Source organism: Triturus cristatus, chromosome 2_2, assembly GCF_964204655.1.
Source record: "Triturus cristatus chromosome 2_2, aTriCri1.1, whole genome shotgun sequence".
NCBI classification, from domain to species: Eukaryota; Metazoa; Chordata; class Amphibia; order Caudata; family Salamandridae; genus Triturus; species Triturus cristatus.
The window spans coordinates 218733018-218760902 of NC_140582.1; the positions used below are offsets into that span (position 1 = coordinate 218733018).

At 45.8% G+C, this 27885-nt stretch overlaps 1 protein-coding gene across 1 annotated transcript in view; it reads right to left on the minus strand.

The window, feature by feature from the left end:
• The window catches only part of HSDL2 (hydroxysteroid dehydrogenase like 2), a 208255-nt gene that overhangs the window by 43524 nt on the left and 136846 nt on the right, over positions 1 to 27885 (minus strand). Inside the window, exons 7-8 of the mRNA XM_085641264.1 lie at positions 26334 to 26528; positions 774 to 845 (exon numbers count right to left, since the gene is read on the minus strand). Of these exons, the coding sequence (XP_085497390.1) occupies positions 774 to 845; positions 26334 to 26528 (267 nt within the window). The remainder of the gene's footprint in view (positions 1 to 773; positions 846 to 26333; positions 26529 to 27885) is intronic.

Genomic DNA, 27885 nt, shown 5'->3' on the forward strand with positions numbered 1-27885 from the left:
GGACTGCCACAATACCAAAAGTGAGCAAGAGCGGTGGGTGTCATGCATGCGGCTTGTTCACTTTCCTTGGAATGCTACTCCTTACATCCTTCCGTACTAGATTTGAGATAAGGATGTACCAGTGTTTGAATAAAGGTTCTGAGAGATGGAATTCAACGATGGAAAAGTATTAGATGCTCAAAGCCTTGAGGGGGGCATAGAAGGTCATATCCCATGCTCTTTCAATACGTATTTGACATAGCAGAAAGGGAAGAGAGAGACTGAAGAACCACTGAAACAGAAGAGGCCTATATTAAGGCAGCTTGTTGTGAGACTCCCTGGAAGTCTCCGTCATGGAGACCCTCTCAAAGTGGAAGCTTGGTGATGAACGAGACAGAGGATTTCACATGGGACTGGGACAGAGACAGACATACTGCACTCTGGTGGAAAACGCCATGGTGAGAATCCTCTCTGGTTAAGATACAATTGCATTAGTTGTGGCTGAGAGAAAGCTTAGTCAGACACTCTAGAAGGCTCATGGAATAATGGATGGGAACTAAATAGTACTTATGTTTGTGCTTCTTATACATTGGCTGAGAAAAGCGAGAGAAATGGATTTCCTCTCACATCTTTCAGCCATGGTATAAAGAAGGCCAGACTTTATTTACAAACTTTACCTGATTCAAACTTCCAAAATAAAATGGTGTTACTGTATATTTAGTAGCATACACGAACAAGTCTGAGGATGTATTTTTATACAGACATGCAGAGAAACCCAAGTATACCTTTCTTACCATGTTTTTCTATTGTATCGGCCAATGCATCTGGATCTTCATCTAAGAAGAAATCTGGAAGAAGTGGATGCCCTTAGAGGAAAAAACGCAGGAAATGTTTATTGCTCATAAACGTAGTAAATGCAACTCAGCACATGGATCTTTTTGTAAATAAGCTTTGTCTCAAACACTTAAAGCTGCTCCGCGTTAACACCCTCTTTGTAGTGTAGTGAGTGCTTGCAGGGTCTGGCCTACAGATGGAAGCAAAGGAGCAGCACTTGGTCCATGCGTCTAAGACTTTTTATTTTATGCATTAACCACATTAAAAAAATATATATATATTTAAATGAAACAGCCTCCAAAAAAAAAAATCTATACATGTTAAGTAAAACTCAACAAGAGCTGGCCTCACTGTTCAAAAGGATGCTGGGCTGCATGAAACTATACTACTCTCACATTTCTGCCCTAAATTTCTCCTGTTAGACACTCACCTTGTTTAATCCTCAGTTGCACTAGGCTATTCTATGGCATCCTTCGGGACTGGACTCTTCATGGCTGTCAACAACTGCCCTTTAAGAAGGCGTTTATTTATGCATCACTTTGCTTGATGGCAACCTGCACTTACAGAGCACTCGTCAGAGAATCCTTTCATCTAGCTTTAAAAGTTCGAGCCTATGTGCAGCTTTGCCTTGAACAGTGATTACACCAGATATGCCAAAGCGAACCTTCAAATTGTTCTATTTTACTGCTTCGACTATTGATGTTATTGCATGAGTTTGTACAAATTATTACACTTGATTGTTCTTCACTCATTGTTGTATACTGCACTCAGACTATGTTCACCATATGCCTCCTCCACATCTTATTACAATGATTTAAATACACACTTGCTACAGACTCTTAGTGGGGCACAGAATAGACCACACCACGGTAGAGAAACTCGTGCAATTGGGTCTACAATACTGCAGGCTGAACGCTAAGAAAATAATTTAAATGCAAGCACACTTCATTGCCTAAAACACTTTAAAAACGGATTCCTACTTCTGGTTTGTCCTTTTACTAAAATAAATTATAATTAACACTGATCGAAATAAAGCAGCAGAAAGAAGAAACTTTGGAACAATTTGGACAAGCAGTCAACACCATGGATTCTAGGTGACCGAGCAGAAGTAATCAAAACAAGCATTAGTAATGCATCAGTTTCGCCCATGTAATGAATAAAGATCTGTTTTCATCATTCATGGTCCGGGAGAAGAAAAATCTCCCGGACAGAACACGGGAGCGGAGAGGATGAAATGGAGCGGAGAGGATGAAATGCAGCGGACAGAGCTGCTGACTCAAGAGCGAGGGATACCAGTACGAGTCTCAGCGGCGCTCTGCAACATCTTGTGATTCTATGCAAATCACCTAATCTCTCGGAATGATTTATTTTTATGTAAATATGCTGCAAGGGTAAAAGGCAAAGCTTTATGAAAATATAGTTCCACCAAAGCGGATATTAACAGAATTTCAGCACTGGGAAACTGAGAAGAGAAGCAGAAGAGAAACAAGCGTTGGTTAATACAGGAAAATATGCTACAGCCAATAAAAATGGAGGGAAGGTTAGTGGCAAGCACAGGAACCAATGAGAAGCAAGGAAAGAGAGGAGGCGGGATGCAATAGATTTGTCAAGCGCAGTGCAAGTGCAGACGAAACCAAAAAAGTAGTCAATTCACACTCCAATTTCAATGATAGAAACATGTTTCTTCAACAACGAATGAGGAATTATACTAGTCTGTCCAACTCGCAAGAAGGATGTTAGTCCAGCGTCCAAGGACACAAATGCACACCTGTCCTTCTTGAATGAAAGCTATTTCATCAAGTAGTACCATTCAGATGCTTTCCCCTTTGATATACTGGGATCATTGGTATCTGATGGGGCCCATGGGATTTCATTAAACACAGATCTAACTCGTGTGAGTTTTTAATGGACGATGGTCTGAGAGCAGGTAGGACTGTTACCAATCCAAGTTTCCAAAATAACATGTACTGGCAATGCCAATAGGTCTGGCTTAAAGTGGATGAAGTACAGTACTGCAAAGCTTTACAATTAGACAATATAGAAGCCTGGCAATTGTTTTTGAGAAAGTGGTACATTGGATAGAAAGAGTTGCAATGTTTTAGACTCACTTTCGTACGTAAAATATAGAAGTATGGTCTTTAAAGGTAGTAGGCACTTAGCGTACGCCATACATGTTAAGATGGACATTGTGCCCTAAGAGGTAATGGAATGATTTGCAGACAATATGCTGTAGGTCACACCTGTGCCACTGCATGGCCTACAATTTAGATAAACAAAATGGCAGAAGTTTATGGACTGTTTTCTATTAATATTTTCACATGTTCGCCCATAAAAACACCACTTTGCATGTATGAAACACAGAAGTATGGAGAATGTTAAACTGATAAAAATTCTATGGTATGGGAAGTAGTTTGAAGCGACATCAGGGGCTGCATGACACATGCTGTGCATTTTCCTTCATTGCGACGGGCGCACCTTTAAAACGGTGTGCTCGGCCTAATGAAGGAAATTCGCCGCATTATGAGGAATGGGCTGCCCCAGGGCAGCCACGAACTCGTGCTGCCCTGGGGGAGGCGGATTCCGTCAAATACGGAGCGGCTGCTTTACAGTTTCTTTGTGTTGCACTGTGCAGGCAGCAACTTGCCTGCACTTTTAAAGGGGGATAGAGATCCCTTTGCAGGCGGGTGCAGTTACTGACTGCACCCGCCTGCAAGGGGATGTCTGGGGATCCATAGGGGCCCCTATGCCCCCTGCAAAGAGCTGAGGGCTTCTTTGCCTCTGTACCCGTGTCAGTAATACGGCGCGGGCGCAGAGGCAAAGGGATTCCCTCAATTGCATGGTGCAAGCTCCCATGCAAATGAGAGAACATCCCCTTGAAGATGGCGCTGGCGCTTTATGTGCGCCTGCGCTATTGGTATTACAGAAGCGGCCGCACAGGCATCTGTGGATCCTTCTGTAAAACTACAGTGCCCCGGGGGCGTGCAAAGCAGGCGCAAAAGCCAGTTGCGCCCATGGGGCACTTCATGTAATATGGCCCTCGGAGGCTATCACAGAGCGATAGGGCTAATGTTTTGAATATCAGAAGGATTGCAGAGGGTGAGGACTGGGCAAAGTGCTCTGCATAAATAAACTTGTGGGAGTGTGAAGAGAGGAACGAAGGATATACAGAGCGCAGCCAACTTATTAAGCAACCACAAGTCTGTCAGAGCGGCACATATCTATCTGTATGCTCCTTCTCTGGGTTGTGTGATCTTATAAAGACAGGGGCTGCACCCAGGTCGCCCCACTTACCCACCCATCCCAATACATTTCATGCTCATATGATGGTTGGAGGAATGAATGGATTGTTAATAAACAGCTGAACAAGTGGATGTATAAATTGAAAGTTGGTGTGTGGATGGATACGCATCTGAGCACATTTATTGAGAGGGGAAATAGGTATTAACATGTCCGTATATCACTTAACTGCGTTTGTTGCCTCTATATCACATCAGACATTTCTCTGCCATTTCCTATTATTGCAACTATCTGTTTAGATGTCATGGTCTCATACACTTAGTACGTAAAGTATATGCTTAAGGTTAAGTAAAAGAAAGACTGGCAGAGGGGCGCATGCCTGTCTGATCCTTCTCCGAAAGACAATGGAAGCTGTCAAAGTACACCCTCCAACCCCCTAAATGCACTTCACGAATTTCTAAGCAACACGATTGCCTTCACAATCTGCTAGACCCTTCTGAGTTGATTTCTCGGGATTTCCTGGTCAATCCCAGAGTCTTCTTGAGAGTCAGAGTTCAAGCAATACAGTCTTGTGAATGTGTAGACTGATTTCAATGTTGCTGCCTTACATATGTCAGCAGTTGGTATCTTCCTGATACAGGTTGTAGTGTCTGCTTTTCCTCTGGTAGAATGAGCCGTAGGCTTCCCGGGCAGAGATTTGTTGGATAGCTAGTAGCATGATGTGATAAAGGATACTAGCCATCTAGCAGCAGACTGTGCGGCTAGGCTGTGGCTAGAACTGGTCTGATTTGACCTTAATTAACAGAGCGGATTAGTTTTTTTGTTTAATCTAGATAGCAGCAAAGAATCTCTCCTAATATTTAGATAATGTAGAGCTTGTTCTGTAACAGAGGAAGGATTGGGAAAGAAAGTAGGCAAAGTAATACTTTCGTTAGCATGAAATTCCAAAACTACTTTTGGGAGTAATGAAGTGTGTCCTCATCAAGACTCCATTAGAATAACATACTGTATGGCTCTACTGCAGATAAAGCTCGCATTCACACACTGTCCACACAAAGGTAATGGCAACTAAGAAAGCAGTCTTCCAGGAGAGATGCTGAAATGTAGACTTTTGATTCGGTTCAAAAGGAGGGTCCATACATTTTGAAAGACCAATGTTCAACTACAATGGGGAGATTGAGGTCTACTTGGCAAGAGCACCTTTTAAATCATTTTAGTAAGTCATTGATGATGAACATAAAAGGGTCTCTCGAGCCTCAGGGGAAGGCTTGGGCATCTGCAGGTCTCGGATGTATGTCAGTGCCATCTCCACCGTCATGGAGGAAGCGGAGGAGTACACTCCCCGAAAGTGCTCTGCCAGGGTATGCACTATTACTCGCGGGTCTGTCGCTTTCAACCCCTCGTCAGTGCCAAGCTGCGCAATCCACCCGGCACCACTGTCGCGTCTGTCAAGCCACGCCAGCAGCCTACCGGTTTTATCGCCCACATCATAGACTGTGTGCCTCGAGGCCTCTAGGCGCTGTCTGACACGCTCTGCGAGGTGCTCCTTATATTTCGTCTGAATCACATGCAGGTCGTGCGAGGCCGCGCGGGAGGGAGCTTCGGCCTGGCGAACCTCCGCCGCCCGGAGCTCGAGCGACTGTAACTCAGCTATCTGTTCACGCTTATACTCCAAAACGGCGGCCATCGCCTGTCCCCGTACCACTGTTTTGTATGCCTCCCAAAGAACCGTAGGGGAGTCGACCGATGCGGCGTTTTCGTGGAAGTAAAATTTCGTCGCCTGCGCTATAGATTTACTAATCTTTGGTAGTCGTATGCAGCTAGGGCGTATCGGATAAACGCGGCGACGCATCAGGTGATAACTAGTGTAATGCAAGAGGATCGGGGAATGATCAGAGATACCTCTGGGTCTGATGTCTATACTTTCGATATTTTGGAGACAGCCGGGGGAGCCCAGAAAGTAATCAATGCGGGTTAGACTATTGTGCACCCCGGAGTGATACGTGTAGTGCTGCGCCGTCGGGTGATGCAACCGCCATAGATCTGTTAACCCGATCGCCGCCGTGAAGCTCGCAAGGCGGGACACCCCCCCCACCCTTCACTCGGGGCGGAGACCGGTCAGTGAGGTCGTTCATAACAGCATTAAAGTCGCCACCCAATAACACCTCCCCCTCCGGTAGTGTAAGCAGAAATTCCCTGAGCGCCGGGAACGCCGCAGCATGCAGCCCAGGTGGGATATAGACAGACACTATGTTGAGGGGCCGCCCCTCCTATTGAGTGTGAGCTGCGGCGAAGCGCCCAGACCCGTCCGTGTGTACACTGAGCACAATCAAGTGGGACTGCCTGCGCAGCAATATGCCAACCCCCCGGGACCCAGAGGTGAATTCAGAGTGCGCCACCATCTTATACCTCCATCTGTCCAACGCTTTAGTAGTGATGCCAGTGAGGTGGGTCTCTTGGAGCAAGACCACCGCCGGGGTACACCTCTTAATACTGTGCAGGACCAGGCCCCGTTTAATTTTATCTCCCAATCCCCGCACATTCCACGTGAGTAAAGAGAGGGGCTCAAAGTGGTTTCAGGGGGTGGGTCGTGCATCAAGCCGGAAATTACGGTGGCTGGGAGAAGTGACGGAGCATGATGCGGATAATACGGTGTGAGACATGTGCCGTGTAGTGAGAACGCGCTTGGTACAGGTCAAGTGTCCGTGTCCTCCAGAACCCAAACATGTGAACAAAACCATAAAACAATCCCCAACCCCCCAACCCCCTCCCTGCCTCCCTGCCACACGGACTCAGAACTGCCCGCCACCCCAACTCAGCAGAGTGCTCAATTCCCTTAACCCCAACCAGTACTTGCGCTTTAAGGAGCGTGGGGTCCGAGGAAGACCAGAACATCCCCTGTCCCCAGGTCCCATCGTTCATGTCCTAAGGCAACATGAAGTAGGCCAGTCCAGCAGCAGCGGGCTCCGGAGGTCATTCTCCAACTTCATGCCGGTGGAAACTTCAGCTACGACTTCATCCGGTAGGCTCCTCCTCAACCTCCTCCGTCCGCCGGTCGTGACCATCAGGATCTTCCGAACCCCCAGGGTGTCTCGTCCTGCGGCCCGAGCGCCCAGCACCCTTAGCCTGGCGCCACCCCTCCAGCCAGTCATGAGCCTCCTCCGGCGTGTTAAAGAATACAGTTTTGCCATCCGTCACAACACGTAGCCCCGACTTCTTACATTTTTTGTTAAAAAATGTGATCTTTTGCACTACAAATTGAGGTGCACAGAGGTACGGGTTGGATAACGTAATTCAAAGACGCCACTGTAGAGGTTATTACTGATGCGGTCACCAAGAAATTCATGTCTGCATACAAGGCATAGAGGAGAAAGGAAAATATGCTTACATTTTGTGTGCCTTTCAAAGTGAGGTGTCGCTATTGATCTATGGAAGAAACGAGCCTACAACTTGAACACAATGAGGCAATTTAAGAACCAGCTGCTTGAGTCAGTTTTAACACAGTTTAGTTTCTGCTAATATTAGCACACAAATGAACTGCTTGTGGTAATATGCCCCCAGGGCAGTGGGTGAAACAGAGTCGCAATTAGAGATCAGTAGGAGATGTCTTCTCTACTATTTATTGCCAGTCCAGTTATCTAATGCCGGTTCATTGTCTTTGAAGAAAAGAAAGAAGCAACATGAATGGAGGGCGGGTGGGAGGATATGAAGCAAGAGAAAACGTGCACTCATATGGTGTGCTTAAAGACCAATAAAATAGTAGTTCCCAAAACGAGAGCAGTAGATGGACACATGTACTTGGTTCATGCTCTGGCGGAGGGCCAAACACAAGAATACAGATGAATGCCATGGATAAATGGGAACGATCGATATGAGAGAGCAACGATGATGATGAAGATAAAAAATGGTAAGCAGATGGGCATGGCTGTAGCCCACCGATTGTAAACAACATGTCTCATGCACTCTTTAGCCGAGACCTAAAAATGAGCTGCGCTTTCATGCGACTTCTGCATGCCACCCATGCTCTACACTCAGGTGCCAAACATTAAAGACAAAGCAGTGACCTTTGATGTAAAATGGACGAGAAAAAGCGATAATCATCTATTCACTGAATTTCACAATATGAAACAAGAAATACTGTCTTCCCCGCTTGACCATAGAGCCTGGTTTCTTCTTCATTAGCACATAAGAGCACCCTTAAATAGGTGTGTTCAGTTTGTTCATGGGACAAAAATCTTTTGACATGCATGCATGCATGCAGGCATGCATGTCTCCCGCCCCGTCCCCTACCAGGCAGGGAAGGAATATGCTACTTACCAGTATGCATCTGTTCTTGGCATGTAGAGCTGCAGATCTACACACTTGTGCATAGATCGCCATCTGGTGTTGGGCCAGGATGTTTGCAGTTGTTTTTCCTCTTGGAAAGTCTTTGGAAGTCACAAGGTCGGTGACTCCTCCTTTGGATCGTATTGCGCATGGGCTTCGTCTCAATCCAAGATTGTTTTTCGCCAGCAGGGAAATGATGGAGCGTAGTAATAAACAGTGAAGATGCCCATGTGTGTTGTATCTAACTAAGATAAACTGGAACAGATAAAGGTAGCCGGGGAGGCGGGTGGGCGTGTGTAGATCTGCAGCTCTACATGCCAAGAACAGATGCATACTGGTAAGTAGCATATTCCGTTCGAGGCATATGAGCTGCAGATTACACACTTGTGCATAGATTATATAGCAGTACCCACCCTTAGCGGCGACCACCCGTATCTGTTGCAGTGGTTTGAAATAATGTTTTGAGTACAGCCTGGCCCACACTAGCCTGTTGCTTAGTTTGCACATCTACACAATAGTGTTTAGTGAAAGTGTGCGGTGTTGACCATGTAGCTGCTTTGCAGGTATCATCTAATGGGATGTTTCCTAGAAAAGCCATTGAAGCCCCTATTTTACGTGTAGAATGGGCTTTAGGGGGGAATGGATAGCGTTCGTTTTGCTTTGTGGTAGCAAATCTGAATGCATTTGACAATCCACTTAGCTATCCCCGACATGGAGATGGGGTTGCCCTTGTGTGGTGGAGAGAAAGAGACAAACAGTTGTTTGGTCTTACGGAAAGGTTGTGTTCTCTCGATGTAGTAGAGTAAGGCTCGTTTGACATCTAGTGTGTGGAGAGCTCTTTCTGCAACGGTCTGTGGTTGCGAGAAGAATACTGGTAGGTCTACAGATTTGTTTAGGAGAAAGGGAGAAATGACTTTAGGGAGGAATTTTGGGTTGGTACGGAGAACAACTTTGTTATGGTGCATTTGTAGAAAAGGTTCTTGAATGGTAAATGCTTGTATCTCACTGACCCTTCTGAGGGAAGTGATGGCTACGAGAAAAGCGGTTTTCCACGTTAAAAATTGGAGTTCACATTTGTGCAGTGGTTCGATGGGAGGCCCCATTAGTCTGGTGAGAACGATATTTAGGTTCCACACAGGTGAGGGTGGCACTCTGGGGGGAATTATTCTTTTAAGGCCTTCCATGAAGGCTTTAATGGCAGGTACTCTAAAGAGTGATAGATGTTGCCCGTTTTGTAGGTAAGCTGCTATGGCTGCGAGGTGCAGGCGAATGGACGTATAGGCTAGATTACACCTTTGTAGGTGGAGTAAGTAGCCTACGAGGTGTTGAATGGAGACGTCTACGGGATTGATGGTGTTGTTGCGACAATAGACAACAAAACCTTTCCACTTGGCGGCGTAGCACGCTCTAGTGGTGAGTCGCCTAGCTTCCTTGATGACGTTCATACAGTCGGGGGGAAGATTTAGATAACCGAATTCTAGGATTTCAGGAGCCAGATCGCAAGGTTGAGCTGAGCTGGGTCCGGGTGTTTGATCTCTCCATGGTTCTGGGTTAAGAGGTGTGGAGAGAGGCGTAATTTTTGGTGCCGTACTACAGATAGTTCCAGCAGTGTGGTGTACCACGGTTGTCTGGCCCAAGTTGGAGCTACTAGGATTAGTGTGAGGGAGTGTTGCTGTAGTTTGCGCACCACTAGTGGAATGAGTGGGAGAGGCAGAAAAGCATACGCAAATCTGCCTGACCAGTTTATCCATATCTCATTTCCTTTGGACAATGGGTGTGGATATCTGGCGGCGAAGCTTGGGCATTTGGTGTTTTCGTGGATGGCGAAGAGGTTTATCTGTGGATGCCCCCCACATCTGAAAGTACGGGTGTAGAACTTGTGGGTGGAGTTCCCACTCGTGGATTTGTTGCGTTTGTCTGCTGAGCAGATCTGCCATAGTGTTTTGGACTCCTGGGACATGCTGAGCTAGGGGAAAGATTTTCTGGGGTATGGCCCATCTCCATATGCTCTGTGCTAGCTGAGAGAGCTGTGGAGAGTGTGTGCCGCCTTTTTTTAAATATAGTACATGGCTGTCATGTTGTCTGTGCGGATTAGGACTGCCTTGCCTGAAATCTGTGTTTGAAAAGATTTTAGGGCTAAGAAGATTGCTAGTAACTCCAGATGGTTGATATGGAGTAACTTTTGTTGAGGTGTCCATGTGCCCTGCACGGTGAGATGTAATAGATGAGCTCCCCAGCCGGAGAGCGATGCGTTTGTTGTTAGTACTATCTGGGGAACTGGGTCCAGGAACGGTCGACCTTTGGAAAGGTTTGTGGTGGTCCACCATTGCAGAGAGCGATGGGTGCGACCGTCTACCAACACCAGATCTGTTAATTGACCGTGGGCCTGGTTCCATTGGCGCGCTAAGCACTCTTGGAGAGGACGCATCTGGAGCCTTGCGTGAGGTACTATGAAGATGCAAGAGGCCATCATCCCTATTAGTTGCATAAACACTCGAGCTGGAAGGGAGTGTTGTGCCATGAATTTTGCGCGTAGAGCCTGAATGCTTGTCATCCTGGCAGGATTGGGGTAGGCTAGCGCTTTTGAGGTGTCTATGGTGGCACCGAGGTATTGTTTTATGTGGGATGGTTGTAGATGGGACTTTGCGTGGTTTACTGTGAAGCCCAGTTGGTGAAGTAGCTGGATAGTGGCATGCGTGTGTTGTATACGCTGGCTGTATGAACTGGCTTTTATTAGCCAGTCGTCTAGGTATGGGAAGACAGGGATGTGTTGTCTCCTGAGGTGTGCTGCCACTACTGCTAGGCACTTGGTGAATACTCGTGGAGCTGTTGTGACTCCGAACGGGAGTACTTTGAATTGATAGTGTTGGCCGTCCACTATAAATCTGAGGAACTTCCTGTGAGCGTTGTGCACTGGAATGTGGAAATAAGCGTCTTTTAGGTCTAAAGTGGTCAGGAAGTCGTTTTGGGAAAGCAGTGGAAGTACCTGCTGAAGCGTTACCATGTGAAAATGGTCTGAGTGTATGTATCTGTTCAGGGGCCTGAGATCTAGGATGGGCCGCAGAGTCTCGTCCCTTTTTGGTATGAGAAAATATAGGGAGTAGACCTCCATATTTCGTTGGTTGGTAGGAACGTGTTCTATCGCCCTTTTCTGTAGGAGGGAGATTACCTCCTGCTTTAGTAGTGTTAGATGTTCTTGTGACATTGGGCGTTGTCTGGGTGGAATGTTTGGGGGGGTAGATATTAGTTCTAGGCAGTAGCCTGACCGAATTATATGTATTGCCCATTTGTCTGAGGTGATGGTAGCCCAGACAGGGAGGACATTTTGGAGTCTGCCCCCGACGGGAGTTGGATGGTCTGGGGGAGTGGAGGGAAGTCATTGGGTAGGTGTGGTGGCAGAGCGGGCGGTGTTTGTCTTGCCTCTGCCTCTGCCTTTGTTATTGTTGCCCCTGTAGCCGCCTCTTTTGTAGCCCCTTGTAAAGGTGGACTGGGTAGGGGCCTTATATGAAGTGGAAGCGGTGTCGGAGGAGTAGCCTCTGGATGTGCTCCGAAAGGAAGAGCGGCGAAAGGAGCGCCTGGGAGGGTGTGATTGTAAAGCTCCCATGGATTTTGCCGTGTCTGTGTCCTTATTCATCTTTTCTAGGGCCTCATCCACTTTTGGGCCAAACAGATGTTCCTGGTCAAAGGGATGGTTGAGGATGGAGGCCTGCACCTCCGGTTTAAAACCTGAGATCCTTAGCCAGGCATGGCGACGGAGGAGGACACTAGTATTGATGGCCCTGGAGGCTGTGTCTGCTGCATCTAGGGCACAACGTATGGAGGTATTAGTAATGGTTTTGCCCTCCTGAATTAGCTTGTTGGCCCTAGGTTTGTATTTATCAGGGAGATGTTGCATTATGGCTTCTAATTCGTCATAATGGGACCTGTCATACCTGGCTAGTAGCGCTTGTGTATTAGCGATACGCCATATGTTGGCAGCTTGGGATGCAGTACGCTTGCCTGATGCGTCCAAGAGTTTAGACTCTGTCAGGTGGTGGTGCTTCGCCTGACGCTTGGGGGTTGGCCCTTTTACGTGCTGTGGACACTACCAGAGAATCTAGTGGTGCTGGCCCTCTGATGTAGGAGGGATCTGTAGGGGCAGATTTATATTTCTTTTCAATGCGCGGGTTAATGACCCTGGCTCTGACTGGGTCTTTAAAGACCTCTGGCGCATGTTTTATAACTCCCTTGAGCATAGGCAATATAGAGGTAGTCCTAAGTGTGGTGTCAAACGTATCAAGGAGGAAATCCTCCTCCACGGGGTCGGTATGGAGATCTACCCCGTGATAGTGTGCCGTCCTTTGTAGTAGATGGTTGAAACCCAGTGAGTCTTCTGGTGGGGAAGGTCTGGAAGGGTAGAGATCATCCTGTGGTACGTTAGAGATGTCAGGGATATTGTAATCGTCCCATGGGTCTGGGGAGCCTGTGGGAGTGGGGTCCCCTGTAGGTAAATCTTGTGGCACGTCTCCTATGTCATCATATGGGTCCCCCTGATCATCATCATCCGGAGAGTGTGTTAGGGAATGATGAGGTGGGGGCGGAGACTGTGGAGGAGGGGAAGGTGGAGGGGGCGGTGGAGGTGGGGAAGGTACTCTGAAAGGAGAGGTAGCAGAGTCCTTCCTCTTTGGAGGTGGAGGCGGAGCAGGTTTTTCCAGCTGTCTCTTTTTGATGGAGAGCATCAAATGTCCGGTTTTAGGATCCTTGGTTAGTGTTTTTTGTAATGGATCCGGTGTAAAGAGTTCTGGTGAGGTTGGTTGGTCCGTCGGCGCAGAAGGCGTCGGGCCGTTGGTTTTTTGGCTTTATCCACGCTGGTTCATTGTTTGGAACTATGCTTGGAAAAGTCTGATTGTTTGGTCGGCGCAGAGATTGATTTCGGCTTCGAAGTGTTGGTGCCGGTGGCCTTGTGTGCTTTTGTCGGTGCCGAAGATGATGTCGGCACCGAGGAGCTGGAGCTGGTTCTCTACACCGAGTGTTTCGGTGCGGGGCTCAGTGTCGAAGCGGAGGCCATTTTCTTTTTCGGTGTCGAAGAGTGTTTATCGACACCGACGGTGGGCTGGTCCGAGCCCGAGCCGCCAGAAGGCTTAAATCGGCTTCTTTACCGGGCCCGAAGGTGCGGTGTGGGAAGCAGTGTCTTTGGTCTTGCTTAGGCCCGAAGGCGTGACCGAAGCCTTTTTCGGTGCCGGTGAGGGTGTGGGGGGGGGGGGGGGGTGTGGGGGGGGTGGATTAGTACTCACGACCCTCTGTGCCGAAGTGATGTCCTCCACATCTGAATAGTCGGCTTCGGAGGCGCTGACTAGTCCCTCGTCGGTGTGGTGTTCTTCTGGAGCATCGACGCCTTCCCCGAAGATGTCGTCCAGAATCTCCGTCGACGAGTGTGCCATGGTTCTTCTGGCCCTTCGGTCTCGAATGGTTTTCTTGGACCGGAAGGACTTACACGCCGGACAATCTCGAGCCTCGTGTTCAGGGGAGAGGCAGAGATTACATACTTCGTGGAGATTGGTGTGGGGGAATTTGGACCCACATCGAGGGCACTTCTTGAAGGGAGTCCTTTCCATTAGCCAGGACCGGAGCTTGGGTAGGCCCGAAGGCCGCCGTCGACGACTGGAATCGAAGGTTCTTGCCGATGAGAGCCGCGTCGAGTGGGGAGATCGCGATCGAAAACAATACCGCGAGTTGGGGTGAGGATTGCGCGTCGATCATCGAACTGGAAGCTGTTCGGAACCGGAGCGCGAAGATCACATCCGAGCCCGATGGCGAAAAAAAACAATCGGAGGATGGAGCCGAAGCCCATGCGCAATACGATCCAAAGGAGGAGTCACCGACCTCGTGACTTCCAAAGACTTAAAACAACTGCAAACATCCGGGCCCAACACCAGATGGCGATCTATGCACAAGTGTGTAATCTGCAGCTCATATGCCTCAAACACATGGTTCTCACACACACGAGCAACTGATTACTCAGAGATTCTTATGGGAATACATCCGGTTCCCTATTATATCAGGATGTCAGGTGTTACCTCAGCTTAGTTCTTACTCTTAAGGGGGTATCCAAAGATATTGGAGTAGACGCCTCACTCACTTATCGTGACATGCTTCATCAACGGGGGCCTATCCACACCCTGGTAAAATGGTACTACCAGGGCGGACTTAACCACAGGTGGAAATGGGAGTTCTTGATAAAGCAAACTGGATAAGCAGGGACCCAGAAAAGTGATGTATTAAAAATACCTCAATGTATACCAAAGATGATACTTTATTAGGAGGGTACCTGGGGTATGGCTAAAAATGTGAAATTGGTGGGTTCTATCGAACACAATTATTCTTGATGCCAACATGTTTCAGCCCTCGCTGTGAGCCTAATAGGGTCTGGGCCCTTCGTCAGGGCTGTCTCGTCAGTGTATCTGCCCTTTCTTGTGCACGCACACCATGCACACTCGTGAGGCCTAATGCTCTCACCTGTCTTGGTTCTTTGTTTTCAGAGAATTTCCTTCAAAACAGAAGAATCAAAAGTAAAAGGAGAAGGGACTTAGTTTCAGTCATCCATCCTGACTTCGTTATACATGTCTCGACGCATTTTTAATGGCAGACCATATTGGTGGAATAAACAGATAGCATTAGGCATTATTCTTTATATTCCAAATTACCTTCTTTATAGGAATCTGTATTGTTTAGCTTTGAAGCTTTGTGCTCCCCAGTGAGCCTGAAGTTTTTTTTAGATATGATTACATATCCCAAAAAGGTTCAGGGGGTTGATGCCTTTTCTACATAGTGTCTAATGTCTAGGTCCGGATGTCACAGTGATTTGAGTGTGTATTGGACGGTCTACCTAGTGCGGTCACTCACGGCCACCTGCATACCGTGTCATTTACACTTGTCCTGTGTATGCTTATCCTCTAGTGCACCTCTTCACTTTTATGGTAAGTGAAAAATCAACAAAAGCAGCATAGCTAACTGCTAGGAAAAAAGCACTATGGCACAGTAAGCACCATAGGCCTATTTGCTTTGCTAATGCTCAAATAAGATACCTCAGGACTACATATTAATTAAATTAAGAGGTAAGATGTCAGGGAAGAAACAACGATGCAACAGGGAAGTAACAATTTAAAAAGTATAGTAACGGAGGAGGAGCCAAGATGGCAACCGGAGCAGACGCTTGAGCGCCCGGCTCCGTCGGCCCGTGGCCTCGGACTACTATCCTGATGCCCATCCTCGCCGATTCTCGAGGTGCAACGTGTGCGAAGACGCGCTGACCGCGCTGCCGCTTTCCCGGAGTCTCAGCCCGCCCGGATGCCCGAGTTCTGGGTGCCTTTGTCCTCGGCACTGAACCTCTGCGCCATTATGGCCTTTGCCGGCCCCCTGGAAGCTTCGCAGTTACCGGACCAGCTAGCGCTAACCTGAGCCCCGCGGTCCCGATCTCACCTCGCACCACGGATCGTTGCCGGATGAGCCCGGGGAGGGACGGCCGGACACCTTCTGCACCCTGGGCCTGACGGGCTGGAGCTGTGGGGTGGGCCTCGGTGCGGCGGGTCTTCTGCCCCGCTCTGAGGACCGCGCTGTGGGAGGCTGCTGACCCCCTTCACCTATTGCCTAGCCGGCGGCAAAGAGAACCTGCGAGAAGAGAAGCGACTGTCGGCCTTCCCTGTTGCGGCGTAGACCTGAGGGGAATTGACTCCTTGCCACGATCCCCCCCCCTGGCCATTGCAACGTACAGCGGCAAAACATGGCGTTGAGTGCCTGCTCGCGGCTGGGGGGTGATACTCCGGTCTCGCCCGCTGCCCACTTCGCCCTCCCTCTTCCGGACACCAGCTCCACAGTGCCGTCCCGGATTGCTGCCGATGTGGGGGCCCAGCTTCCGCTGACATGCGGCTCCGTTCTGGCTGTCCTGCGGGACTTTCAACTACAGATGTGCGCTGGCCTGCAGGCGCTGAGTGAGCGGTTTGACCCCATACTGTCGGCTGCGGGTCGTGAGCGCTCTGTTTGTCATCCGCAGGACGTGGGTCTCCCGGTGCTTCTGTCCTCTTGCGGGGACGCAACGGCGGTGTATGATTGTGCTACACTGGTGCCTTCATCCGGCGTTCCCGGCACCCAGGATCCACCGCTCTCCGCCTCAACTGCGGATACTTTGTCCCCCTGGTCATGGCTGCCTGCTTCATTGTTGCCTGCCTCACCGCGTCCGCAAGAGTATCCTGCTGAGCGATACCTAACGGCTTCGAGGAACCGTCCGCGGTGGCCTACTGCTTCTTTTTTGTGGAACTCCTGTACTTTACTTGCCAGGTTTGGATTGTATGTGGTGCAAAGAGGGACCTCAATAGATGGTCGGCGGCCATTTCGTGATCCTACTTCACCATCTTCTCACAAGCGGCCATCTTGTCTTTGTCTGCTCGGGACACGGGGCCTTCATGTAGGGGCTGGTTTAATCCCAAGCCCGCGTTCGGGCCAGGGCTAGACTGACTTCTATCGCCATGGTTCATGGACGGGCTGGCCTGGGACTGGAACTGTATGTATGTTTTGTGCGCACTCGTCGCGACTTGTATTCCTTCGCTTAAATTGTGGTGACATGGTCTCTTCGCATGCAGTTTTTTGGCGTAGTGGGCTCTCAGTGTGTGGAGGCCGTAACTGGCTGATGGTTTGGGGCGCTCTGGTGTCCCGTGGGCTCCTCCCCACCTTCTTTTCTGTTTTCTTAATTTCTTTACTCTATTCCTACTTTCTCTCTTGTCTATATTTCGGGTTCATTGGGCGACAGGCACTATGCTGGGGGGGGGGCAGGCCGTAGCCTCCGCATTGGTGTAGGGTGGGGGGGTAATACTCTGTTCTTAATTAGTTCTATGGGCCTTTTTTCTTTTATGTCTCTACGCTCTACTTGCTTCGATTCGGGGTCCGGGTGTGGGGTGGATCGAGTGGGGGCGGCTCTGGAGGGGTGCGTACTTGCTCATGTGACTATCCTGTTATATCTCTGCACCGCCTCACTGCTTGAGATTTTACTTCCATTGTTGTTTTTACTGATGTTGCTGCTCTCCCGTGTGGTGAAGCTATCTTGCGGACTCGAATCTCCTTTGTTCTTATCCTTCACTGACCTTTTTTTCCCTGATAAAATTATTTTAAAAACTTAAAATTAACCTTCACCTCTCCTTCCCCGGGTGTCAAAGATATCTCCAGTATGTAACTCATAACTCGTTGTTAATCTTGACCGTTGACGCACGGGGGATATAATGTGGGTATCAGTGCTTCACTGTATCGTGGCCGGCCTGACGGTTGTAGGCCCGTATTTGTTCTTTTAAGATGCACGAATAAAGGTTTTAAAAAAAAAAATAAAAAAAAAAAAAAAAAAAGTATAGTAACAATAGAAATAAGCATTGGCATAGCCAATAGGTCTCGCTTTTGGGACCTTATAAGTATTTAGTTATGCATCACAATATCCTTGGTGCAACAACATCCACTGTTGCATGGCTAAACACTAATATAAAGTCCCAAAAGCAGGACCTATTGGCTATGCACTAAAATGGCAATATATACCATCAGTAGTTACAGCACTTGGAAGCCAGTGTTTCCATCAGCTAATACTAATGACTTAAGAAAACAGGAACAACTATAGAATACTTGGTTGCCCCCAAAGGCTCCATAGTTGGACTTACAAACAGGCAATTTATTGCTATCACACTTTTACATGATCTTGCTGGAGTGTTCACAGTGTTGAATAATGCATGTTTTATGTAACGGTAGTGCCCGTCGATAAACCAAATTGCTCTATTATCCAAGGCAGCCTTAGGCAGCGAGGAAAGGATTTGCTGAAGTCAAAATCATATGTGAACCTAATTGTAAATAGGCGTCAAATCCCATGCACTGATCAGATAGTTGGAGCAAAGTTGAACAATTATGGAGCAGCAATGTGACCACTGGGATAAGTTCAACTCATAATGGGATCATCTGATGCACCAACAGGCATATTGTGGAGCTGTAGATGCTGAACTGTAACTGGGGCATACGTCACAGCTTAAATATGCTTTGGTACATATGAATTTCACAATATTCTTTTCAGAAACTTAACTGGACAATCTGATCGCTAGGTTCACTGCATCACTCAGATAAGAGATTTAACCTATTTTTGAAAAATTCATCACAGCAGTATCTGGCCAGCGTGTACATGAAATATCAAGACAAATAATGTTTGAGGTGACTTTAAAGGTAATGTTCAGTGTACATGGCAATGGATTACAGATACTCATTGGATTCATAGACAAATAGGGCATGGACACCTTAGTATATGTACATGACGTGCATATGTGCTCTTGCTAAGCATTAATGGTTTCTGATAGGCTATTTCCTCACATCTCTGGCAATTGGAGGCCTTATGTGTAAGGTTTTCCAGGTGCTAGATGTTTGACGTTGTGCCTTCTTCCTTTATTATGCCTTCACTCCCACAAGGAACACGAGACACAAGGTTGGCTTTTGTTGCAAAGTAAACGCATTAAAGATTTCGGCGTGAGGCAGTGTCTGTTAACCACATATCTCCTCTGCCAGATTGCAGAAACCCACAGGATTAGGCTTCCATAATACTAAGGCCGTTTTGCACCAAATAACGACGCGGAAGTGAAAGTGACCGCGATCAAGCGCGCGGCGAGCGATGCGCTTAATGAGCACGAGGAATGCCATATGGCGTCTGCTCATGCGAGTGCCACCCCACATGCACTGCAAGCTATAGCCGGTGGTAGCATTTTTTGATGCCCTTACTTAAAGTCTCGCCAGACCAGCGCAAGCGCTGGGTCAGGCGAGACCAGGTCTGGCATTGGCCGCCAGCCCTTTGGCAATTCTTGTTTTGTCATGTTGTTTGAAAAACGTTATTGTTCGGAAGGCTGCCAAGCCCTCATCAATCTACACAAAAACATTTGCTTAAGACAAAAACGTTGCTTTAGTCTGAAAAAAAGTACACAATTCCAAAGTACTCGATGCTGGCACTGAAGGGACCTACTTTGTGTGTTGATGTGCTCTTTGTGTAAGGGCAGCAAACCATACCTCCTAGAGAAGTCAGCAAATGGCTGACCCATTGCCCCCTGATGCAAGCTGGAGGGGGTAGAAGAAAAATGTGAATGACCGAACCACAGACGAATGAACAGAATCTGGCTAAAACCCCATATAGGGAATTATATACATAATTTTAGTAAAATCAAAAGGTCTTGGCTAACAAATACTTTAAAAAGCCAATCAGTCTGGCATTGGCTGTCAGCCTTTAAGCTTTAGGAAAAAGGCAAGACAAAAAGTAAGAAGAAGGAAAGTAATAAAGAGGAATGAAATAAAGAGGAAGCAAGGAAAGAAAGAAACGAAGGCATGACAGAAGGAAAAGGGGAAGAAAGAAAGATGTATGGAAATAAGGTCAGAAAGAAAAATTGACAGACAGGATTGCAAGGAGAGAGCACCCTCATGAGCATATATTCATAGTTCATGTGAGCTGCTAGTATGGTGTGTGAAAAAGCAGCAGTCAGATAAACAAAGACCACTTCAGAAGGAAATTACAACAGCAAGGAACTGATAAAGCTGAAATGTGCCCTGTTCTCATTTGGTAGAAAGCGTCCTGCTATCACATCAAGCTATACAAAGATATAAATCGCAACTCACTAAAACCATTTTAAGTTGTCTCTCATACACCTTATATGGGTGGAGACACCGTCCTGATTCTTTGCAGGCGGCATACCTTTATGAATGTGTTATTATAGGGTCTGCCCGTCTCTAAGGCTCCATGTTGTTTCAATGTGAAGCCACACAAATCCTTTGATATGAGGAAATGCCTCATATAGGTTAGTATTAATTGCATGCCCTCTTAAGACAATTGTGCATGCTAGACACCTGCATAGCACAAGAGGGTGCATAGGTTTTTTCAACACTCGATCAACGTGTTATTAGGGTTTAGGGCCAGTCCGGATGAAAGCCATTTGACCTTGTCTGGCACTTGAATACGGCTGAAACATGTAGACTTTACAGATGCCCGATATCACTCCTAAGGCATCATTTTTTGTTTTTAATCTTGTCACAAGACCTCATAATAAATAGTTCTGTCAGGTATCCTTGTAGGAAATTTTATTTTACACTCCAATCTCCCCTTCACAAAAGAGCTCCCTTGTGGTTTAAGGTTGAGCCCACCCAGATACAGACAGTATCTGGGTGAGTACATAAGGATGTAGCATGACACTAGAGTTTCCAGTGGGTGAGACTCCTTTAACAAACGGGAAACTCCCTAGTGTATAAGGTGTAGGAGAAACAACTTAAACATGTTTTAGTGAGTCCTCTCTTTTTGTGATTTATGTGTATGTAACTGGAAGTGGAGAGAACCAACATTTAATGCTTCGGCCTCCCCTTGTTTTTTTATTTGATATATACAAAGGCAACACTAAAGTAATAATAAAGCAAAAAGAAAAACACACTGGCACTGAAGGGAACTACCTTTGGTGTGGTTGTGCTCCTTGTAAAAGGGCTAAATGTAGTTACTCAAAATGAAGTTAGACAGTGGTTGAAGTAAGTTGACCCACTGCCTCCAGCTGTATGCTGTAGTGGGGGGGAAGCAAAATTTAATGACAAGAACAGACCAATGGATGAGGAGAGGGGGCCGAAATCTTAAATTACGTATATGATATATGGGATAAAGTCTTCGTTGCCGTACACTATAATATTGAAAGTAAACATGGAGTACCATGACCATATAGAGGAATGAAGTCAAAAGTAGAGTTCCTTCATAAGGTTATGGAACTAAAAGGAGACTTGCAATATCCTTATCGTGTGTGGCAGGGGGTACTTTATTCCTTATACATGGCCACCCCATCACCTTTCTCACAAAACACTTGAAAACCTTGGTGCATAGCTCTTTCATATATAAGAGAAAGAATGTTTGCGAACATGATGAATAAAATAAGAGTCTCTGGTGCAAAATTAAACACATCAAATAAAGCAATCCCAAAACGAAACAGCAAGCCAAACAGCTACACAACAATGTACATGTGACACACTTCCCCCAAAACAACAATCTCCCACAGAAAGTCCAGTATTTTGAGTATTATGCTCATACAGTGTGCACCTCCACTGCTCCCGCTGTTTCCAGAGAGCAGTCGCCAAGACCAATGTTAGGTTAAACACAAATGTGGATTGCGCCACCAATTCCAAGTGCAAGAGTAATTAGGTCCATCCATTATTTGTATCACAAAATTTCTTTATTCTACTTTTCGAAAAAAACTGCCAAACAGCCAACGCGTTTCGTCCAGATTCCGTGGACTTCCTCAGGGCTTAGTATCTACGTGTTGTCTCCTATGGTTGTTGGTCTATGCAACAATGTTCTCATGTTCAGTATGTGTCTTACTTTAGAACTGTTCCCTCCTGGATCCAGGGTAAGTTCAATATTGCACGGCTCCTGTGCCACGCTGTGCAGTAGATCAGGAATCCATAGTCCACGTCCTCGACCCTGCAGTGTTGAGCGCAAGACCGCCCTAGTCTGATTAAAAGGGCGGTCTTGCGCCTTTGAGGCCCTACAAGTGTTTAGCCATGCAGAACATTATCAGACTACCCAATGCGCCACAAACCCTAAAATAATTAAATGAAAATTGTCTGATAATTATCAGCTACCTTCCAGAGAAAGCCTGGAATGCATAAGTAGGAATTGCAAGTGATGGTTATGTAAGCAGGATGCCTTTTGCGACCCTTTATAAATTATTACAAAAAAGTAGAGATGGAGGCGTGAGAGACCTGAATCCCTGTCTTCACTGCCCAGCTACAGGCACTGGAAGTCAGAGAGTGGGGGGGGGGTGCTGAAATACCCCCATGCTAGACTTCAGTAGTGAATGAGCAATAAACAGGCTTTTAAATTGTGTTTTTATTTTGTCACATTTGCTGTGCATTTGATAGACAGAGGTTGAAGTAGAGTGGTGTGGAGTGATGTAGCGTTAAGTGGCACAGATTGGAGTCTGCATGGTATGGTAGTGCACTGTCATTACAGCAAACATATTTTCCGTTGAATTGGCCATTACAGTTGCACAGAGAGAGTTTAATTGATAAAACTACACAGCACACAGATGGTGTGGACATCGGCATCACCTAGTTCATTGATTTGTTTTGATCCTATTTAATTATCTGTTCCCACCACATTTCGGAATTCCAAAAAAGTCACTTTATTTCTGCTTTCCTTATGCATTCTGAAATATGTGTACAGTTCATTTGCTTGCAATTATATTTTGTTGTGAACTAGAAAAAAAATAACATACTACAGTCTTTTTTCATTTCTATACCCAGCAAGGAGGTCACATAAATCCTCTCACTTTGCAGTCAGAGAAATAAAAGTAAACACAAAGGTCCCGGGAAGACAGACCTATGTCTTTGAATGCATAGCAAATGTGACAAGAACAAAATGTACAGGCCTGTCTGCAAAAAGCGAGCACTTGTGCAAGAAAACAGTAAGCAGGCTATGCTCCACAGGAGGGAGTAACTCAAGCTGGACAGTCTAAATAAAACAAATAAAGTCAACAAATAGAAAGCAACTAGGAGTTACAAAACACAAAGCCAATGGTAAGCAATAGGCAGGATGCATTCCAAGGGAAGGTTTTAGAATGGCCCCAAAAAGTCCTAAGCACACCAGACAGCTGTACTGTCTGGTAGGTTTCGACCTAAAAATCCCAGGCAAATATGGGAGATGATTCTACCAACCCAGAAATACGTCCATTCCAAAGCTATGCAAAAGAGACATCTCCAGCCGAGTCAGCAGAGAAATAAGAATATCCCTTTTTGTCTGCTGGCTCAAATAATGTAATTTAGTCTAGATTTAACAACCTTGTTGAATTAGTGAGCCGAAACTGAAACCAAACTGTAGTTTCTTGAACTTGTGAACAGAGAATCATGCAACCACAATACTTTGGAATAGATTTGTGCCCTCAAATGTTAAATATATATACAGCTACAACGCACATGCCTTTTCTACCGTAATAAGTTTGTAGATATAATCAGCAATCACAGCATTAGATAAACATCTTGCTTTTTTTATTAGGCACTTATGTAGAGCATAACCTGCCATTAGTATGGGCTGATTTAGGACGCTGGGGAGTTCAACTTGGATAAGAATCTTCGGGCAGATGCTTCTGCAATTGACCACAAGCCAGATTGGGGGTGGGGGTGGGGGTGGGGGGTTGGGAAAGTGGATTATTAGTAGGACATCCATTATAACAGAGCCGGTGTGATTCTGTATCAAGAGTGAACATGCACATGCAAACCTGATAGCAATGTACAGATCTACTGCTTCATTTTGATAAAAAAAAGTCTTAACTGTGTAATTTTAGTTTTAAGTTTGGGCAATTGACACTTGCATTGGAAGCTACCAAGAAGGCCCGGCATCTCCCAAGTACAGTGGAAGTTTCAGCATGGATAGTCGGACTACGCCCATCCATTAGGCAGAACAGGGGTGCAACATATTTTCACTAGAACACGAATTAAGAATCTCACTGAATTAAAACACTGTTACTAACAAGACAGATACATGGCATTTTCTAGGATCATGGAAAATCGCTGTTTACCATTGAAAGAAGATGCACATTTTGTGAAAACGTAAAAGTAACACTGAATTTGATATGAAACCCTCCCAGAAATACAAACCGGCAAGACTGGGAAAGTGTTTGCTATAGAAACAAGCACTAGCAAAACCAGATGTGCTTCCCATTTCAACAGAATGTGCGGAAATTATTTCCAATAAAAAATATTAAAAAAAAAATAATAATAATATTTTGTTCACGTAACATGCTCGCACAGTACCTGCTGTCCTGTACAATCGGTGAAGCTTGCTTTGTATTGTGCGTCTGAGCCTATGATTATGAGGCTTTGCATTTCGTATCTTGCATGTTGTATGTCACAGAGTGTGCACTTGGGGCTGTAGAACCCATGAAGTCCTTTAGCTTTATGAATCTGCAGGTCCTCCCCTGTACTGGGGTGAATGTAGGACATTGTTCTGCATTCTGTTCATCAATAGTTCTTTTTGCATTAGTCACCCCGAGTGGGACGGGTATGCTCAGACGTGAGTCCCGTGCTCTCCATGCCACTGGAATCAAGCTATCCTGGCTGAAGAGGGGTGAATCCACGAAACCCGTCCTAGGATGCTTGTTTCCAGTCCAGGGAGGACCTGGCCTGGCAGTTCGGGCTGGACTGTTCCCATTGGGCACAGGGTCAAGACCGATTTGCAAATGGCTGGGTCCAAACTGGAATGGCATGGTGAGCAAAAAAACAATGTATTTAAGCCCAGATCTCTGTACTTGGGTGAATGTATGACATTGTTCTGCATTCTGTTCATCACTAGTTCTTTTTGCATTCAGAGAAGATACAGCACGTCTCGAAGAGACAGCGCATGCGCTGCCTGGGGGAGATCTAAAAACTATTGTCCAGAACAAGCAACCAATGACTACACCAAGTAGAGTGTGGGAGAGGATATCGCTAGATATAGCTGGTCCAACGTATGTCTCTAATAGCCAGGTGTCCTGTATTGTGTTAACTGATCAAATGTCACAATGGCCAGAGGTGAAATTGGTAAAACAAGTTATGTCCTTTAATGTGACTCAGTTTATGAAGGAAGTATTTCAAAGAGGTTTTACTAATAGTGTGGTGACAGATAACGGTGTACAATTAACATCAGGTGAAATGTCATCGCTTTTATCTAGTCACAGGATTGAACCTATACGCACATCTGCATACTATCCACAGAGCAATGGTATTGAGGAGCGATGGATACACATGTGAAAAGAAGGATTTCAACTTGCCATTGCTAATAGTAAAGATTGTTATCAACTGATTAAGGAATTAGATGGAGCTATCACTACACACCAAAGACTGTTGGGGAAGACCCCCCCCCCCCTTTGAAAAGATGAGAGGTAGGAAGCAAAGTGTTATCTAAAGGAAATGCTGATGGATGTAAAAAGCAAGGTGTATGATGGCAGTGTCAATAGTAAAGTTAACAGATGTTTCCCAGGAAGATCTAGCTTGGGTCCTAATGTAGATTTTAACAAGTCATTACCGGCTTTAAAAGTGGGTGAGTGGGTGCGTGTGAAGAAAGGGAGCAATTTTAAGTTTGGGAAATATAAGTTTTCAAATCCTTTGACGGTAATTAGAGTGGGTGAAAAGCTGGTTGAGTTATCGGATTGCAACGTGTGGAATAAGAGTAAGGTGGTTAGGTTACCAACCTGTTTGTGGTCAGAAGAGCATAAAGATACTGATCAATTGTCACTCAAAGATGTGGCTGCAAAACAAGTTTCAACTACACACGAGACAGGCACCCACTTGTAGCAAAGATTATCATATGTATTAAATACAAGTGAGCGACTGGGTTAATTGTAAATACTTTTCTTTGCTCTGTACCCGTTTATGTGCAGTCTTATTTTGTATTGCTGAATATACCTTTCTCTGGAGGAATATAGCTATTCTATGTTTGGATAAGTATTTTATGCCCTAGTATTTGTAGCTGAGCAATTTATCATCCCATCTTTACGTTTGTTCAGTTGTATCAATATTGTCTTTGCATATTTTCTTTGCATATTTTCTTTGTTTTGTGTTTGCATGCTGTATTTTTACGAAGGGAAATGTGTGACATTCTGGTAGGAACCCGGTGATGTAGTGTGGAATCTTGTATGTTCTGCATTTAACAAATGTCAGTTAGCCCAGGCTTTCTCTCCAGAGAAGAAGCGACTTTGTTATGTGCTGAATAAACCCACTAACCTCTGCATGGCCGGATACAGCATTTTATTTAGTCTTTAACTTAACTGATATACTTAACGATAATCCATTAGGCCTGTAGCATGATCACCAGTATTGCAGGATCTGTATGACCAATCAAATGAAATCTGATTCAATGACTAATCAACCGCAGATGCTATCAAAGAAAAGAAAGACAAGCATTTAACAGAATGACTTCTTACCCGGTGTCACAGCATAGACATCAAAATCACGTACACCTTCTTGCTTCAGAAGCTGCTCATCAATGACGAAGTTGCCAGTGAAGGTCTTTGGCTTGGTTAGAATGGAATAGGCTGCATCAGCAATGATGTCTGGAGTTCTGCACTGCTTCTCTATACCAGATCCTCCAAGCATTGACATTGCAGCTGTATGTATAGCTTTAGGAAACAAACAGGCAAAATCCCATTACATGCATATACTGGTTAGACTTTTCAGAAAATAATTGAGAAATCAACAAGAGCTTCGCTGCAAGCAGTTTGTGGAAAACATCACGGCCGTAAATTGTAGGTAAGTGGTCCTAATCTACAACATGCTGTCACCTGTAAAACAACATACATCTGTTGCAAAAAAAAAAAAAAGAACCATCACATTTTTAATTCTTCTCTCCTCATTGTATCTCGCAAGTGTGAGTACCACTATTAAAAAAGACTGGAATTGCCCTCTGCAAAACCCCAAAGGAACACATCTTATTTGTTGAGAGCATATTCAAGCCGGATATACTCATGAAGAGGGCATGTGTAAGAAGTCATGTGAAGTCAGACTTCCAGATTCTAAGCCTTTCCTTTGTTTTACTCACAAACACACATACTATCCAACTGCATTTCCTATATCTATTTCTCTACTGGATTAAGACAGTCCACCGTTACCCTAATCAGACATTTCACTTACTTTTGGTAAAGGTGCATGGATTTGCCCAAGAACCTTTCAAAATGGAATATACTTGCCACCAGGCTGCAGAGGCAGTACCCATGGCTAGAGAGAGAGCCATGGGTGGCAAGACAGATTGTATTTCTGGCTATGGTTGGACAGAGGAGTGTCATCAACACAGCCTGTTCAGCCCGGATCAACAGATTTTAAAACCAAATGTTGACAAAGCATAGATTGTAATACTTCAAAACACTTAACTACGGATTTCAAAGGAGGTGCAACACCATATAAGCACCAACCTGTACAACAAGCCCCAGTCCACAAAGGCAGCAGCTAGGAGTGTCGAGACCCAATGATTAAAGACATTGTAAACCCAAAAAAAGCTAAGAGAGAGAAGGTAATAGGTCTCCTGAATTCTGCAAGATCATCACCTGAGAGGTCTTTGGATACCTCTATGCCAATCACCGAGTATTACATCAGCCACTTCTTGGCAGAAATAAAAAGTAAAAGTTGTTCCGATCACAAGGGACCGCAAAACAGACCGCCAGGAGCTTGAAAAAGATGCAGGTATTTAAGAAACAAGAATCTTAGATACGAAAGAGCAATGTGCACCACACTGAGTGGCAATCAGCTACTAGAGTCTGAGGATAAATAGGACCAACTCCTCTTAAAGCAAGAGGACCCGGAGAACAAATCCAGTCACATCCATAAACAGGGTCAGTTTCACAATGCAGAAGGGCTGGTCATCCAAAAGTTTATCAGAGACCACCTGCACCACATTAGAGATCGTTCAAAAGCCTAGCCCTAACTCATCATGTGATGGGATGTGATAATACCTGGGATGCAATCAGATGATTGGGATGTAAA